The sequence below is a fragment of the Protomyctophum bolini genome (genome assembly GCF_963924005.1).
Source record: "Protomyctophum bolini genome assembly, chromosome: 1".
Lineage (NCBI taxonomy): Eukaryota > Metazoa > Chordata > Actinopteri > Myctophiformes > Myctophidae > Protomyctophum > Protomyctophum bolini.
In genome coordinates, this window is record NC_137862.1 from 33,359,607 (window position 1) to 33,376,722 (window position 17,116).

The following is a 17,116-nucleotide window of genomic DNA, read 5'->3' on the forward strand; positions in this document are numbered from 1 at the left end:
TCAGGAGGCTGTGTGGCCATTTGGGAAGTTGCCTGGTCCAGTTAACCATATGAACCCTAGCATCCTTATTCTGGGCATGACATAATAGGCCAACAGTCACTTAAAATATCCCATCTATGCTCAGCGAAGAGATTTGGCGAAGACGGAAAAAGATGCGGACCAAGAATGGAGCAACATAGTGGCAATACAGTAGTGGCTCACAGTAACTAAGTAACTAAAGGGATTCTGTTGAATGCTTCCATACTCACAGTAACTAAGTAACTAAAGGGATTCTGTTGAATGCTTCCATACTCACAGTAACTAAGTAACTAAAGGGATTCTGATTCGAATTCTTACTTGTTTCACGATGATTCTGGCCACCAGGCGGACAGTCTCCGATGGACACCAGTTTTCTCCATAAGCGCACATAGCTGAACACTCCATTTTATGCATGGACCAGTCACCTTTCTGAAAACACACACACACAGTAAAGGAGAGAGGACAATTATTAATATTATTATTGCACAACGCATGCACACACACACACACACACACACACACACACACACACACACACACACACACACACACACACACACACACACACACACACACACACACACACACACACACACACACACACACACACACAACACACACACACACACACACGTACTTACCTGACATTCCACATTGCAGTAATAAGCCTGTTTACATTTACCACACTTAGAGAGACCTTCTTTCCTGCAAACACATGACAGGACGCATGTTAGAATAATGAAACACATCTCAACCAGCTGAAAATAATAATAGAATGTTTCACAGTTTCCATTTACAGCATTACAAACAATGATTGATGACTGACAAGTGTGATACACATCAGTTGCTACTTGCTACCAAGTTTTTCAGTACTATAGGCTAGGTTATAAGTGTGTGAATGTAATGTACATTGTAAAATGCTTTTTAGTTTTTATTAAGGCTGCAAGGCACTATATGAATGCACCGTTTACCATTATTGTCACATTTTACAATGTGCCTCCTCATCAGGTGGAAACCTCATATGTCCAAAACATCGCACATAGCAGATCTACAAGCTCAAAACAGATCTGCTAGATAGATACTAAACACAAAATGTTAGAATATGGAGATAAGAGGTTTCTGGCCGACAGCAACTATATAGAAGACAGTACACAACGGTAAAATGATTTGGCCGTGGTTGCTCAACAACAAGTAGCAGCAATAAAACAAATAATGAACAAGGAAACTAGAAGAGAGAAGAATACAAATCTAAATATGTAGAGTAAATGCCAGCACACTTCCGAGGTGCTTTTCAAGGTGCAGGGCACATGGGTACTTCTAAAGCAGCAGCCACCCATGTGTCCCATCTATATATAGCTGCTTAACCTTTCACTGGACCTGGCTGACAGTGTCACCACTCACCACCATACTAGCTATAGCTAACTAAAAGGTACGGTACCTACCTATACCTCTATCTTACTCACTAACTAGCCTTGGAAGTTTGAAACCCAGGCATTTTTTATTAGGAATCAACTAACTAAATATAACCAGTAGTTGTGATATGTTGATACTATGTGAACTGAATAATACTTACATACAGTAGGAGCACAATTGAGAAGTCTTAGAGGACTTATTTGTGTTATCCTTTCAGCCTTAATGTGTGACTCTGACTACCAGGTGCCGTTTACATTTCTGACTAATAAAGTATTCATTCAATCAATCACTATAGTAGTTTAGCATTTATCTCATACCCTTTTACACAACCTACACTTCTCAAAACAGCCACTGCAGTGTACCCCCCAAAAGGGGGAGAAAAACAAAACTGTCCTGAATTGACCCCATCTTTGCTACACTCTACATAGATATCATATAATACATGAATATGAGTGAATAATAATAAGTGTCATAACAATTTACAATTTAACAGATGCTCTCTGTCCAGAATAGATCGAGTGACTTACAGAAGGCAATTGTTAAACACATACATCAAATGCAGACATGCCTCAGTATATGATCATAGGCTTACCAAGCATCTGTCTAAGCAGTATAATATAATATCAACAAATAAATAATGATGTACAACTACACAATCTCTATAGGATTCCAGCATTGCCAGGTCAACGTGGCATTTGTCTAATTAACATGCTATCTGAATTACACTTTAACCTTTGCATAAGACTGCATGCAGGTCATCAATATATTCATATATTCATATGTACCTGTTGAAGCAGTATTCGCAGTGGGCTCCTCTCTCGTTGACAGTCAGGACGTAGGAATAAGCAGGGCAGCTGAACACCAGCTCTCCCACGTTGAAGTGCCTGACAGCCCGCAGACCTCTGTTCTTCCCCGGGCTCAGAAACCTCTCCGTCCCCTCTATGCCTTCGTTCTTCATTATGATGCTAAATGCAGGTTTAACCCGGTTTTAATAAGAAGAATAACACACCGCCGCTCTGTTCCCGTTACTACTGTATGCTGTTGTGTCTCACAAAGGCTGTATCATGTAAATTATAATGTATACATTTATGTATGGCTAGTTTTGGCTACTGCTGCTTGCTTTGCCTTCTTTTTCTTCTTCTTCGACGTTTGGGGATTTGTTCTTCTTCTGTCCTGGCATTTCAAGGAAGTTGCATCTGACTCCAATGTAAAAGGACGACGCCTACTGGGCAGAAAGGGAATAAGGAAAGTGTCACTGTTCCAAGTTCCAACTCTGTGTACGTAGTGGTACCCACCTTCAACTTTTACAGTCTATGGTCCCCACTCCCCACTGTACTGTACACAGTAGTTCACATTCAGCAGTCCCCAACCAATGTCCAACATTAAATAAAATAACTGTAAACATTTCTAAAGTCACTGTTACGGCCAGCCGTATTTTGTATTTATTATTATATTTATATTTTGTGACGAGTTAGAATGTAGTATTTGTGGCTTGTATTATATGGTTTTCCTTTTGTCTTTTTATAAGGTAGTGACTGGTGAATGGAGGTGAATGCTGTGAATGCTTTTCTTTTAAAGATATATTTTAGGTGTCGAGCTATTTTCACAATGTGGAACCGAGTCAAACTAAATGTAATGCCTAGTGCCTACAATTCCAAGTGATTGGAATTGTAGGCACTAGGCACTAGACTGGTGATGACAGACCCATGCCGTAGTTCTGTAAGGTACACTTCTACCATCAGAGGACACTGGCATGAGTGAGTGCCTCACCTAGAGTAGTAACCTAACCTGTGGGGCTGGGTAAATGTACTGTATTTTTATAAATGTTTATTCTCGTATATGTGATGTACTGTCTTACCTTGTGGGCCACGAGCCTGTAATAAAGTTTATATATTGTCAGGGTGGGGGGTCCCCAGTTCAAATATAATTATTTTGGGGAGTCCCCAGTTCCAATATGACTATTTTTGGGGATCCCCAGTTAAAATATGATTATTTTGGGGGGTTTTGGAACTGTTGCGATAGTTCAACCAGGCTGGAGTTATAGTCTCTCTCACTTTGTGGATCTTGGTGTGACCGCAGTATTATTTTGGACATATACACAACAAAGTTTTTTCCCCTTTTTACCAGCTGCTGTGTAACAGCTGAGCTGGTCAATAACCTCTCGCCAGTCTATTGAGAGCTATGTTTCTCATTGGCTGCCTGAGAGCTGTTTCTCATTGGCTGCCTCGTCTCTAGGCAACCACACACTTCTCTGCTGAAAATAGACGATCTACAAGCTCACAACGTGTTGCGGAGGTGACGCGCCTTTCAGCATGCAACAAGACAAGTCATACTGCGAAGCAAAGTCAGGCTCAGGCTTCACCGAGGCGACGTACACAGACATACATGGTCATGGCTCCTCGTTGCAAAATAAACAGTAAGGGACGTTTTATACTGATATCACGTTGTGCACCAATGTAATTTCAACAAGGGATTCTAATGTCAACTTTCAAGTACAACACGCAAGCTAACCAAGGTAAAGTAATGTGAGAATGGGCTACCTGACAGTGTACAAATACAACCACATGGACCCATAACAGTCCATTTGTACAGTCTCAGCGTTTAGTGTTCTAAAAGGGTCCTTTGGTTCCATTTGTAGTAGGCGTACACTCTCAGAGTTACAGTCACCTCTACAGATCCTGTTGTTGTTTCCCCACACACGCACACGCACACACACACACACACACACACACACACACACACACACACACACACACACACACACACACACACACACACACACACACACACACACACACACACACACACACACACACACACACACACACTTACATTTCATAGCACAATTTTGCAGATATAATAAGGCAGGTGCCAATTAATTGATGTTCATCAATTCTTGTTTTACATTGTTTATTGAAATTCAGTATGTCAACTTAGCATGGGGGCTGGGTTGGTTTGTGGAATAGAAGGAGGTAGATCATCTCTTCAGTTAAGTCTTGGTTGATCTCTTTTCAGTTGGCAGCAATGACCTGGTCCACCCAGCTGCTGAACTGGGCGACGCGGGAATAGACGCCGGGCACAGAGGTGGAGCAGTGGCTGCTGCCCCAGGACACGATGCCGACCAGCGTCCACATGTTGTCCTTCTTACACACCAGGGGACCACCGGAGTCACCCTGAGACAAGTCACAGCAAGGACAGGGGCACGATTTACACAACCTTTAAGATGACTACGGGCCCTGGATACAAACTCACCATTACACCCCCCCACACACACACACACACGCACACACACACACACACACACACACACACACACACACACACACACACACACACACACACACACACACACACACACACACACACACACACGGTCACGTAACAGCACAGGGCAGGCAACCCACAATCTGCTCCTGTTATAAATCCAATGTACAGCCTAAATTGAGTATAGACTAAACATAAGTTGTATGAACAATTTAGTACAAGTGAGAAAAACGAAACAGGGGCACCCGTTTTTCCGGCACGGGAGGCTGTGGTCGGGTAGGGGCCCGTTCCGTTTCAGCCAATGGAGAAAAAATGCCCCCCCCCGCCCCCCCTATCGGTGGGCCCCAGTTGAACCGTCGCCTCTCGTTCTCCGTTTCTTTTTTAACTATGATATAACATAATAACTAGACAAAGCATCCGCCTGGGTGACAGCAGACTATGGGCGAGTGCTGGCGCTTTTGCATGGGGGGGGTCAGATCAACATATGGAATGAATTCTGTACTGGCCATATATTGAGCGTGTTCAGTGTACAGGGTTTGAGGAGGTCAGATCAACATATGGAATGTCAAAACAGGTCAGCTCCATATATGGAGATTAAGGGTGACAGAGGGGGCAGTGTCTTGATTGTACAGGGTTTGATGAGGGCCCAGGTCGGGCCGGGCCTTAATTTTCGGGCCTGTTGTCGAGAACATAAAAAATGTATGACATCAGGGATCTCCATATATGGGCTTAATTGCAACAGCAGGTCACATATACATATATATGACATCAGGAAGGAGAAATGCACGATTCCATAGTTAACTGCGACCTTCGGTCTCAATTATGGCGATCAGCAAATGACCTCACCATGCAGGAGGTAGCACCGTCCGCTCCGGCACAGATCATGACGTCAGAGATGTTGTCTCCCCAGAACCTCTCACACTGGATGTTGGACAGCAGGGGCAAGGAGACCTGCTGCAGCTTGTTGGGGGTGTCGGGTTCTGCATGGGGACAGTGGTGGAAGAAGTACTAAGTAGTAATATTTTATATATTTTTTTCTGTTCTTTTTCTTGTTCTTCTTTCACTTAAACATCATCATTGATGTTCATTGGTCATGATATTTGCATATAAATACCCCCCCCCACAGAGGCAGAAATTCACTTAAAAATCTCTGGACAATATTTAACCTTTGACCTTTAACCCTGAAAAAGCAAGTAAAATGCATTAGAATGTCTAGAACATGTTTTATTTATTATGGTGAAAGATATTCCCCAAATGGGAATTATTAATTTATTATTTTAATCATTATTATAAATGTGCATGAAATTAGCTTTTTTTAAATGGATGGAGTAGGCTACAATACAGCATCGCAATCAACGACAATTGACTATTGCCCCCCCCCCCAGCTCTCTTAGGAGGGCCTGAGGACAGACAGTGACAGTGTCCATTGACATTACAGAGAATAGAGAGAGGAGGGTCTTACCATCGTAGCTGGTCTGACCCCAGCCAGAGGTCACACAGGTCATGCCAGGGGCGAAGGTATTGTGTAACTCGTCAGATAACGTAGGCAGACAGACGGGGGACACGTTGGGGCCCAAGCGAGCGGGGGTGACCAGTCTGATCAGAGTGATGTCATAGTTGGTGGTGCGAGGGTTCCAGAAGGGGTGGGTGAACACCTGGAGTGGAGGAAGAGGGAGAAGGACAGGGAGTCATGTGAAGGAGTGAAGAGCAAAAATAGAGATTAATCTTCTGCAATGGCAATATGAATATCGTTGCCGTCGGGCAGAAACCTCCATATTATTATTTCTTTTTTTAACTGTGTTTATTGTTTTTTACAGAAGCATTGATATCAGGAGTCGGATTAATGACAATACTACATAGCTCCATATTCTAACTTTTTGTGTAAATTAAAGCTTGAAATGTGTCACAAAGTGACATGTTTTTAATTTATGCATGCGTTTTGGACATAACGTGGTTTTCATCCACCCGACCCACTTGGAATACTGTACCTATACTGTACATATAATTAGGTTTTCCTCTGTGCTATTCTTTATGACAACCACGGTGAGCAGCCTCTTCACAGCTTAACATTATTTAACATGGGTTGAATTGCATGTGGTTGTGAGTAAGTGTGAGTATATGCAATACCGATTAATCAAGCAACTTAAAAACTGTGGTGCTCACAAAAGCCTGAAAGTGACATATATGTTAGTTTAGTAACGTTTATCTATTTGGCACCTTGGCAGGCTTCAGGATCTGGATATCCTCGGACTTGGAGTGGTGGTCGTGCTCTCCGACAATCACGCGGTGGTAGGCCCTGAAATGAAACAGACAATTTATTTCTGTGCGTTATACGTTTTTACAGTCCATGGTCTTACCAGATGTAATCTATTATTCATGCACTGTACTTTAGTGTAGATACAACATGTCATTGATTATATGCAGAAATACCGGTAGATCCAGATGCATGATATTTGACCACACAATATTTAAAAGATTCTACTATTTTAATGTTTTACAATATTTATCTGTGGAACACAGTCAAACTAAATGTATTGCCTCAACTCCTACAATTCCAAATTCTTGTCAGGGTGGGGGCAAGGTCCCCCGTTCATATATGATGATTACAGCCTGAAAAGTGTGATAACCACAGAGTATTGCTGTGAAGGAGAAATGCATGATGAAGAAGGACTCAGATACTGACTGGACACTGCAGTGGGCAGCGGTGACAACCCAGTTCTCATTGACCAGGGAACCTCCGCAGAAGTGGAATCCGCTGGAATGCTGAGGTGTAACATGGATGACATTATAACATTATATACTGTACGTTAAGCTGAAACATACTGAATCAATAATTGAACTGCATGGCATTGAACATAGGAACATTAAGAATAACAATTTAATTTCTGTTTAACATTTAGGGTTCGTAATATAGCAGGTCATATCTGACAAAAAACTTAAATATACAAAGAAATCACTGACATATTTTATACACTACAGTATATATATATATATATATATATTTTTTTTTACAAGCTTACATGTTAATTTCAAAACACTAGTTTGGGATGGCTCAGGGTAGAAGACGGGTTAAGCATAAGTGGGATTGCATGGTATTAAGATAGTCAAAGAGACCTGTAGAGTCTACAGTATACCCTCATACATGTCAAACTACTTGTTCTGCAAAGTGAGTGACACAGCCACAATACTAGAGGGATCAAACACGATCTGGTACCACCCAAATTTAGAACAAAAATGAAAACACAACAGGAGAACATAGAGGGGGGTTAATGTAAATTCCCATAGAAAGGAGGTGTCCCTCTTCTCCTTTGTACTGTACGTGTTTGTATTTGTTGACAAATATTGTGTAAACTTTGTATGCTATGTTGATTATTGAGACTACATAGGACCACAATGGAAACAAGCCCCAGGACTTTTTTTTATCCCTTATATACTGTATATATATATATATATATCTTACTACACATGCCGTTTAAGTTTCTGACTAATAAAGTATTCAATCAACCAAAAGACTGCCACTCACCTGCAGGGACACCTGCCAGGGCCAGGAGTGTGGCACAGCCTCTTCACCGTTAACGATGCGGGCATAGCCAGTCACCTCGGGGGGGATGGCGGGGTTACCGCAGCCTGGCAACGACTGAGGTGTTAACCACTATCACACTCCTGACTATCCAATATCGTCGCTGTCGGGTAGAAACCTCTTATCTCCATATTTTAACTTTTTCATAAATTAACACCCTGCTTATAGCCATACTACAGCGTCACACAAGAGATCTGCAAGCGTGTTGAGGCTTGTAGATCTGCTACTTTTGTGCTTTTGAATTTTAATATAGAAACGTTTGGGAATATGAGGGTTCTAAACAGAGACGATAATGTAATCAACACGTCCCTCACTGTTTATGACCATGACACAATAGAACACTGAACTAGACCCATACTGTATAGCCTAGTATGTAGGCCTACAGTAATTCATTCTGGATGTTTGCAAAAACATTTTGTTTTACTATGAGGTGAAATACAAATAAAATACGTTCAATTTGTTTTAACATTTAGAATTCTTTCACATTATCATAAGAGAAATCATTCCTCCTCTCCCCTTTCTAAAATCTTGAGCTGTTCTTTCAGCCAAATCATCCTAATTAATCAAGTGTATTTTCTAGGAGCATGTGCGTCAAATCTGCAATCAGAAGGGTTTTTAACAAGTTCTGTATGTAGACACTACGATTTGATGATTTCTTCATTGTAACAAAACCCATATTTGAAATGGCTGAATGAGGGACTGGGCTTCCATTACCGTAAGCGGCGCTGACAAAAGCAAGGCAGGAGATGATCCAGAGGAAAGCCATCGTAACAATGTGAAACTGAACTCTGATCTCTGGAGGGGAGGGTGGTCCATATGTATCACCCAACCGCTCCATATACACCAATCAGAGCCCAGGATTGGTCCATATCAGCTGAATGTTGAGGTTGGCTGATGCAGTCATTTCCATCTGCCTGCAGGTGTTTATCAGGCTAAAGCAATCTGCCAGTTCTCAGGCCTGAAGTTGGATCGGCTTGGATACAGATAGCACAAGCTGGCCTTGACAAGTTCATGTTCCGTTTGTTTTTAAACATTCTATATGAGTAGAGAATTTAAAAAATCGCATCGTTCATGACTTGTGGCATATTGTTCAAAACTTGCAACTTTGGAAGTCGATCTTAGACAATCAATCAATTTCATGAAATGTGAAAAATCGGTTTTGCAAAAATTGGCTTCCACTACAACAGGCCGATGGGCAGAGGTTTTTACTTTGTTTACAGAATTTGGCAACTTTAGTTACTTTAGTTGTTATTTTGCAGATATTAATAAAAATATAACCACTTAGTCCTATACTATTCGAAAAAAGCCAATACAATGTGACACATTATGGCTAGCCCCACGCGTCTGGCTTTCAGACATGACATCATGTGGCAGCCAAGTCTATGGACCTTTTATGTTTGTCTTATTCATGCTCCCCCGTGACGTCATGTGGCAGCCACAGTGAACGCCCCTCACTTCACACAAGTGTGTGTGTTTTTTTTAAGCTTGACAATTTTTGGAACCTTTGGAATAGTTAGTATATTTTGATGCCAATACTCTTGTACACACACACAACTCCATAACCCCCACCTCCACCCCATACCTCCCTCTCACCACAAAGATCATTTTCCACCCAACATCCAATCCAGTGGTTCTTTAACATTTCAAGGAGCCCACTTAACTCTGACAAGTATACAAATGGAACCAAATGGACCCATTTGTATACGGTCAGAGTTACAGACCAATTAAGATCCTTTGGAGGACCCCACTTTGAAAGTAGCAAATCTACATTCTCACAAATGCTTTTGTAATTTTACTCAAGTACATTTTGAATTGTGGACTTTTACTCAACGGAGTAGTTTTACATTGCAGTGTTGATACTTTTACTTAAGTAAAACATCCGAGTACTTTTTCCACCACTGCGTCTACCTCCTGGTGAAGTAACTTTGGCACGTTGTGCTAGACATGTAAACATTTTATCAACCAAATTAAAACAGAATGCATCTTTAATTGTCACCATTTTCTCTCCTGAATTCATATAAAATATAAAATAAAAACAGCAAACATTTCATCCTCACATAGGTAAGACTTAATTTAAAAAGAAAAAGGCTTCCAAACAATGTATTTGAACCATTGATGCAGACTGCAATAATGCTATGATTAATACATTATGTTCTAGGTACTGCCTTTCCTCTTATTCAGTGGTGTTAAACACACCATCCTCCACAGGGGGGCGATAACTACACCAGGACAAATTAATACAATGTATAAATAGCACATGATTCTTGTGCTATAAGAACTGGCATATGTCAAACTATGACCCTGTTGGCAAAACAACATTGATTGCAGCATAATGAAACAGAAAGATGCTGTTTTGGTTGATGTCAATGTGTTTTGTCTGACCAATGTGGCCGTTTGGTCCTGTAGTGAAAAAAAAAACTAACATGGCGTCTTAATTTGAGGCTTTCAGGCTGAAGCAAAATCCCATTTGTTTCTCCAATCTGATCTTTGGGACTGACTGTCCACACTGTTATAAAGTGATCAAACTGGATTATGTATTCAGTTGCTGTTGGTGACATTTAACGACATGAGCGTGGCTATCCGATAGATATCGTACAGCGGTTTTGGTTTATCGTTCCCCAGGTCAGCAAGTTACACCGCCGTATGATGAAGTATAAACCAGGCTTCAGTGTCAGTGTCCAGACTGAGACAGAGCTTTAGAAATCAGATTGGAATAAAAATTTACAACAAAACAAAACATAACAAAAAAATCCATGTGGTCTTCTGCTGTTCAGACTCGTTAAAACCAATGTGATTCGGGATATTAGGCATGTGAACAGCCTTAAAGGGAATATTTCACTTTCAAACATGTTTGAGGTAATGTTTTACGTCTAATCAGGCTTTTGTGCAAGCACCACAGAGTTTTGAAATTTCTTGATTCAGTATTTAGATTTTTATCATACTCCCCTTCATAGACTCATTACATTTCATGTTGGTGACCCCTTTTTTTTTTTTGGTGCTCATAACATTTCACGCTGGTCCGACCCCACGGTGCGCAGACACACACACACACGCGCTAAATTGAAAACACGTCCTTGGTTCTGGTGACTGATATTGGCTTTATAATACGTGAGGGGCTGCACTGTTTTTCCAAATGAAAAGGGGAAAAAAATGAAAAAAGTAATTGAATGTATTAGGACTATATCAGTTACCAGAACCAATAACAGGTGTCTTCAATGAATCCATTATGGTTCAAATAGAGTTTGAAGTTGCAATAGGTGTGTCTGAGAACATTAATATAAAATATATACTGAATCACAAAAGCAAGAGTAGACATTAAAATGATCAAAACCTGTTTGAAAGTGAAATATCCCTTTAAAGTCTCCTGCTGCATTCAAACTGTGTCCATCGCTTCCTTTAACATCTGTCTATCAAAAGCCAATAAGGAAATTCAAGGAAAAGGCAGCCATAAAGTGAAAAGGTCAAAACACTCGGTAGTTCATGAAACTAAATATTTAACCACTTGAACCTTAGTGATATAGGGTTGAAGTGGTTAAAAAGCACCAACGCTGTTCAAAGGAATGTGCATTCTTTGTATGATTGCTGATTAAAAAAAATAGATGTCAGATAAAGAGATGCCAGTACTGCCATGGTCTCCGTGTACAACACAACATACGGTACATTACACACAAACCAATGGAAATCACAAAGAAACAAATGTGCTGCCGTCTACATCACAATAAATCTATGGAACAATTTTCATGTATTGTACTTGGCCATGTGTATATGTGCATGTACTATATTATGTAAAGTATGTACGCATGCATGAATGTGCATGTCAATACAGTACATGCCAAGGTTATTAGTTACATCAAATTAAATATAAATCAAGGTTGTTCCAAAAACCAAACAATAGCGAACAGCATTGCATATCAGAATAAAGTTTTGTGTGGATATGAAATCTGTCTTCCTTGGGCTGTGCCAGTTTTTACAGAAATTTATTTGAGTTTTTTGTTTTAAAATAACAATACTGTATTACCGTTTTGGATCTCGACTCTGACAAATACCCCATTTTACAACAAATTAAACTAATTTTAAACTAAACACATCTTTTTGAAATAATAATCTAAATCAGCAAACGCACATTATAAACATAATATAAAACTTAAATAAAAAAGAAAATGATTTTTTTAAAACATAATAACCTTGGTATGTGCATGTGTATGAGTGCAAAGCTAAATTAACGCTTGCATTAACACTCAAGACCTTACTGGGAGTTAATCAATGAGATTAACTGCAATAAAGAAATAAACCAGTAATACCAATAGAACCAAGATGATAGTCAGTACATAAATGAATACCAGATATTAGTCTAAAACAGTGGTTCTCAAACCTTCTTTTGACTTTAAGGGCACCTTAAATCTGAGTTACGGACCTGCAAGGCAACACAAAATAGTATACTTACAGGTCTGTGTAAGGTCGGTCCATTTAAGAGTCCCTTCAAGGTACGCGGAGGGTCCCTGGACCACACTTTGAGAACCGCTGTTCTAAAACGAGGATGAAGAACTTCCAGTCAAGACAACATACCAATAACTGGCACAATACTATTTGAGGATACTTCTACTGTATATATTATATTAATATATTTTAATCAAAACACTTTTGAGATTTGGGCATTTCACAGCATTGTTCAACCTTCTGAACAGGCTGTTAAACAAAAGATAAGACTCTAGACCACTGGTTCTCAATGCAGAGTCTGGGGGACCCTCATGTGTTCTTGAGGGGGTCCCCAGCCAAATGCAGTTCTGCTGTGGGAAAACTGCATTCTGAACACTTAAGCACCATTTGATTTTTCAGATCTATATTTTAGTTTTTACAAAACTCTTATGGAGTACAATGAACAAACAAGCTCCCTGGGAACTTTGTGTTAAACTGTACGGTTAACAAATTGTTAAAGTATTCAATTCAAATCAATCAATGGGGGTCTGCTGCCAAATACATATCAATTTGGGGGCCCTAGACATGAAAATGTTTGAGAACTACTGATCTAGAGTAGACCTTCAACTGGACAGTGTTTTATAAGGTTTCATTTACAAAAGGAAGCTTTGGTCTTTTGAAACAGTTCACTCTTCCCTTCTGGGTAAAAAATAAACAATGTTTTACCATTTCAGTTCACGTTCTCAAAGGTCAGAGGACTTAACATTATTAATTCGTTCATTATTATATTTCTATATATCATTATTCCCGGAGCATTTTGGAGCGATATGATCCAAAACACATGAACCCTATAGTGTCCCTAATGTGGGAGCGAACATTTGGGGGGAAAAATCTTCAGCAAATATATTTTTCGTTAAAATACATTTAGCGTAGAGCGAAAACAGGAGGGGTTCTAGTGTGGACCCCTGGGGTACTCCGGTTAATACTCCTTCTCAGGCCATTTTTCAGGCCCAAGTTCTGTGTAAAAACATTGATTGGCACAGGCGCAGCCATAAGTTAAATGACATTATTTAATTAATCATAGAATGGAATCCCTGGTACATCTTGGGACCATAGTAGGATTGGAACTTTCCCTGGTGAGGCCTCTGCAATTGTCCCTCACGAGTCACCAAATATTTAACTACGGTGACGGCAACAACAGTTTCTAATCACCTGGCCAATGATGGCTGGGCGTGTGTGCAGCTATTAAGGGCTTTTCACACGGGATGCGTCTGTAATTCCTTCGAATTTTTCCATTAAATTTTTTGAGCAATGAGACAGCAAAACTGTCGTGTTTGTGCTCATCTTGTGCACGTGGCCCACCTGTGTCGTGTGTTTTAATCAAGTACTTCTCCAACTGTGGGTCAGGACCCGATGATTTTTTTTTTTGGGGGGGGGGGGGTATTTTTAATACCTCTAAAAATAATAAGACTATTACTGCATCAAAAGTAATCAACAAACTAACTATAAGAAATGGTCAAACATTGGCCAAATTGTCAAATTTTACCTAAGACAGAGGCAAACATTTTAGAAAATAGCTTATCTACAAGCATATTTTCACAATATTTATATGTGGAACTGCATGTAATGCTTCAACTGCTACAATTCCAAGTGCTTGTAAGGGTAGCGGGTCCCCAGTTCAAATATGATTTTTTGGGGGGGTCGTGGCTTGAAAATGTGGAGAACCTCTGGTTTAAAGGCATCTATTGCACCGGGGAGCACAGTGGGCCTTGTATCCGCGGATCAATGGTACAACACAGCCACCATGTGAAAAGCCCTGAACAATCGAACGACAACACAGCACATCCTGCCAGAAACAACCAAAAAACAAACAAATAAAAACATCTCGGGTTTGCTTCAATTGAAACTTGAATTAAAATAAACAGAAAAGACATGATTGATAACAAATGGGTGGAGAAAGATGTAGCATCCAGTGCTACAACAATGTCACACAATAAGACAGCTTTAAAGACACTTCTAGTTTCTGGAAGTTGAGAGACCCCCCCACCCCCCTCACTCACCCAGAGACGCGTAGCAAAACAAACACAAAATTACAATTGTGTTTTGTGCCGTCGTTCTTGAGTTTTCTTGTCGGTGGCGGAGGGGTCACGTTGTAGAACCGACGAGAGGAAGAGCTCTGCGTGGTTGAGTCTTTTCTCCGCTCTCTGCGAAACCGACCGAACAAATGAACAAACGACCGCCGTTGTCGGTACCCCCCCCCCCCCCCACCAGCTCGTCTGTTTTTATACATTCCGAACAATGACTACATGACTAATGCTGTGAACATCCACAAATAATCGAGAGGGAGATGGGTGGGGGGGGGGGGAGGGAGAGAGAGAGGTAAGAACCGGAAAATTTTAAAAAATTCAAAAATTAATAAAAAAGAAAAACAGTTCCATTTCACCAGCGAGACAAACACTGAGGTATGTGGGTTGGATGGAACGTCATCTTCAGCAATGTTCACCATCATCATCATCGTCATGAGCACCCTGCCCTCCCCTCCCCCCACCAAAATATGGTCACATTTCCACTTTCCTCCGATAATGTTTGCAAACATCAACCCCGCCCCCCGGGAGGGAGGGAAGTGGAGCTCATAGGGGAAATTCTGGACAATGATTGGCTACAACTCAGCTTGTCTGAGTCCAATGCCCCGCCCCCCGGGTAAAGAAAGAGGAGTTCTTTATCCGTTCGTCCACAAGTCAGTCTTTCTCCAAGTGTCGCTCGTTTGCTCTGTGTTTGTGTGTATGTGTGGGTGTTTGTGTGTATGTGTGTGGTTCACTAGCGCCCCCTATTGCTGTAGGTTGAGGGTGAACTTCCACTGCTGGTTGAGGTTGGCGGCGCAGACCTCCACCGTCAGACCACCCATCCTGGCACTACGACTGTCCAGGCACAGGTTGCTGCCCACGTGGCGGAGTTTAGTGTTGGACTCTATCTGCTCCCATTTCTACAGGACACACACACACACACACACACACACACACACACACACACACACAGAGAGAGAAAACAGAGAAAATACAGGAATTAAAGTCATAAAACGTAATGTTCTTTTGGTCTTTCCTAATAAAGTAGATTACCGGTATCTTGTTGTTTTCTCCTCCCCCCCCGTGTAAAGCGCCTTTGGGTACGTAGAAAAGCAGTATATAGATTTTTGAAATAAATTAAATTATTATTTTTGATGACACCTAAAAAGGTAGCTCAGGTGACTTGAGGCATAATAACAAAATGCCTGTGTTCCATTTCTATATACACTACAAATTTGGTGTGTGTATGCGAAACAGGCTGAAAGATGTATCAAAAGAATACATACATACACGGTCGGCAGAAACCTCATATCCATATTTTAACTTTCAGTTTTTTTGTAAATGAATGCCCTACTACTTGATCATACTAACTAGAACAACACACTAAAGCACTCAAAGTAACAGATCTACAAGCTTGTGTACTGAAACTGTGTTTCGACCATAAAATATGAGGTTTCCACCCAACAGAACATATCTAGCCTTTCGGTCCAGTCACCAGGTGGGGCCAATGACTTTGCTAACGTATCATTACTAAATTCACCGATCACTGTGTGTGTCTACTCTGTCCTATTCTGGGTCACCACTAGTGAAATGCATGTTGGGACGGCTTCCGAGTCACACGGACACAGTTTAATACTGGGACATACTTTTCCGCGTAACACACCCACACAGGGAAAACAACTCGGACGGGGCATGTTAGCATGAACACACGCGCTGTTTCGACACCACACTGAACATCATTTTCTGTTCATATATTCAGAACGGGTAAGGACTATAATGGAGAGTTCACTACCTTATGTGTCATTTCTCTAGAGGATCTGTTTTGAACTGACATAGATCAAAACGTTGTTTGGTGTGAACTGTGAAGTTATGTACAGAGCAAAAACTAAAGTGGGTCGTGATGTGAGCCTTCCATTTTCAAAATGTACTAAGGTTTGCAGTTTGACTCAATGTAGAGGGATGTTTGTAGAAATTAAATAACTAATTTAATTCTTGTGTGAATAGATAGGACCACAATGGACATTTTTGCCTTAAAGCTGCTATAAGGAATATTATGTCAAAATGTTAATGACCTTTTATTTTTGGTATTCAGACAGCCAGCAATGGGTAAAACTCTCCCAAAAAACATTTAGTCTCTGTGACACATCTAGGGGCCACAATCTGCATTCAAAGATTTTCCTGGAAGCTTTGCCATTGGTCGATTTGCTTGTCTACTTCCTGATTGTGGCCCCTAGATGTGTCACAGAGACTATTTTACTGTCTAAATTTAAAAAAAGAAATCACACCCGTGTGAAGTGAGGGGCGCTCTTATCATCGTACATCATCATGCATCATCTCATACCCGTTGCCACAAATTTTCATC

The 17,116-nt window shown here is 40.8% G+C and overlaps 3 protein-coding genes across 4 annotated transcripts in view; all 3 read right to left on the reverse strand.

Annotated features, from left to right (window-relative positions):
* Window positions 1-2,560, reverse strand: part of smyd2a (SET and MYND domain containing 2a) — a 16,826-nt gene extending 14,266 nt beyond the window's left edge. The window contains exons 1-3 of one of the 2 annotated variants that reach the window (XM_080767193.1): window positions 2,217-2,560; window positions 660-723; window positions 337-447 (exon numbers count right to left, since the gene is read on the reverse strand). In XM_080767193.1, the coding sequence (XP_080623319.1) occupies window positions 337-447; window positions 660-723; window positions 2,217-2,389 (348 nt within the window). In that variant the 5' untranslated portion in view covers window positions 2,390-2,560. The remainder of the gene's footprint in view (window positions 1-336; window positions 448-659; window positions 724-2,216) is intronic. The other variant, XM_080767194.1, reaches the window with a different exon arrangement.
* Window positions 2,561-4,442: 1,882 nt separating this feature from the next.
* On the reverse strand, window positions 4,443-9,041 carry LOC308316729 (chymotrypsin B-like; the record flags this gene model as incomplete). Its single annotated transcript, XM_080765463.1, has 7 exons — window positions 4,443-4,604; window positions 5,542-5,675; window positions 6,158-6,350; window positions 6,913-6,991; window positions 7,379-7,458; window positions 8,219-8,322; window positions 8,990-9,041. The coding sequence occupies 7 exons, from the start codon at window positions 9,039-9,041 to the stop codon at window positions 4,443-4,445; spliced, it is 804 nt and encodes a 267-aa protein (XP_080621589.1).
* A 1,201-nt stretch (window positions 9,042-10,242) lies between these two features.
* Window positions 10,243-17,116, reverse strand: part of galnt2 (UDP-N-acetyl-alpha-D-galactosamine:polypeptide N-acetylgalactosaminyltransferase 2) — a 45,168-nt gene continuing 38,294 nt past the window's right edge. The window contains exon 16 of the mRNA XM_080764105.1: window positions 10,243-15,674. Within this exon, the coding sequence (XP_080620231.1) occupies window positions 15,519-15,674 (156 nt within the window). The 3' untranslated portion in view covers window positions 10,243-15,518. The remainder of the gene's footprint in view (window positions 15,675-17,116) is intronic.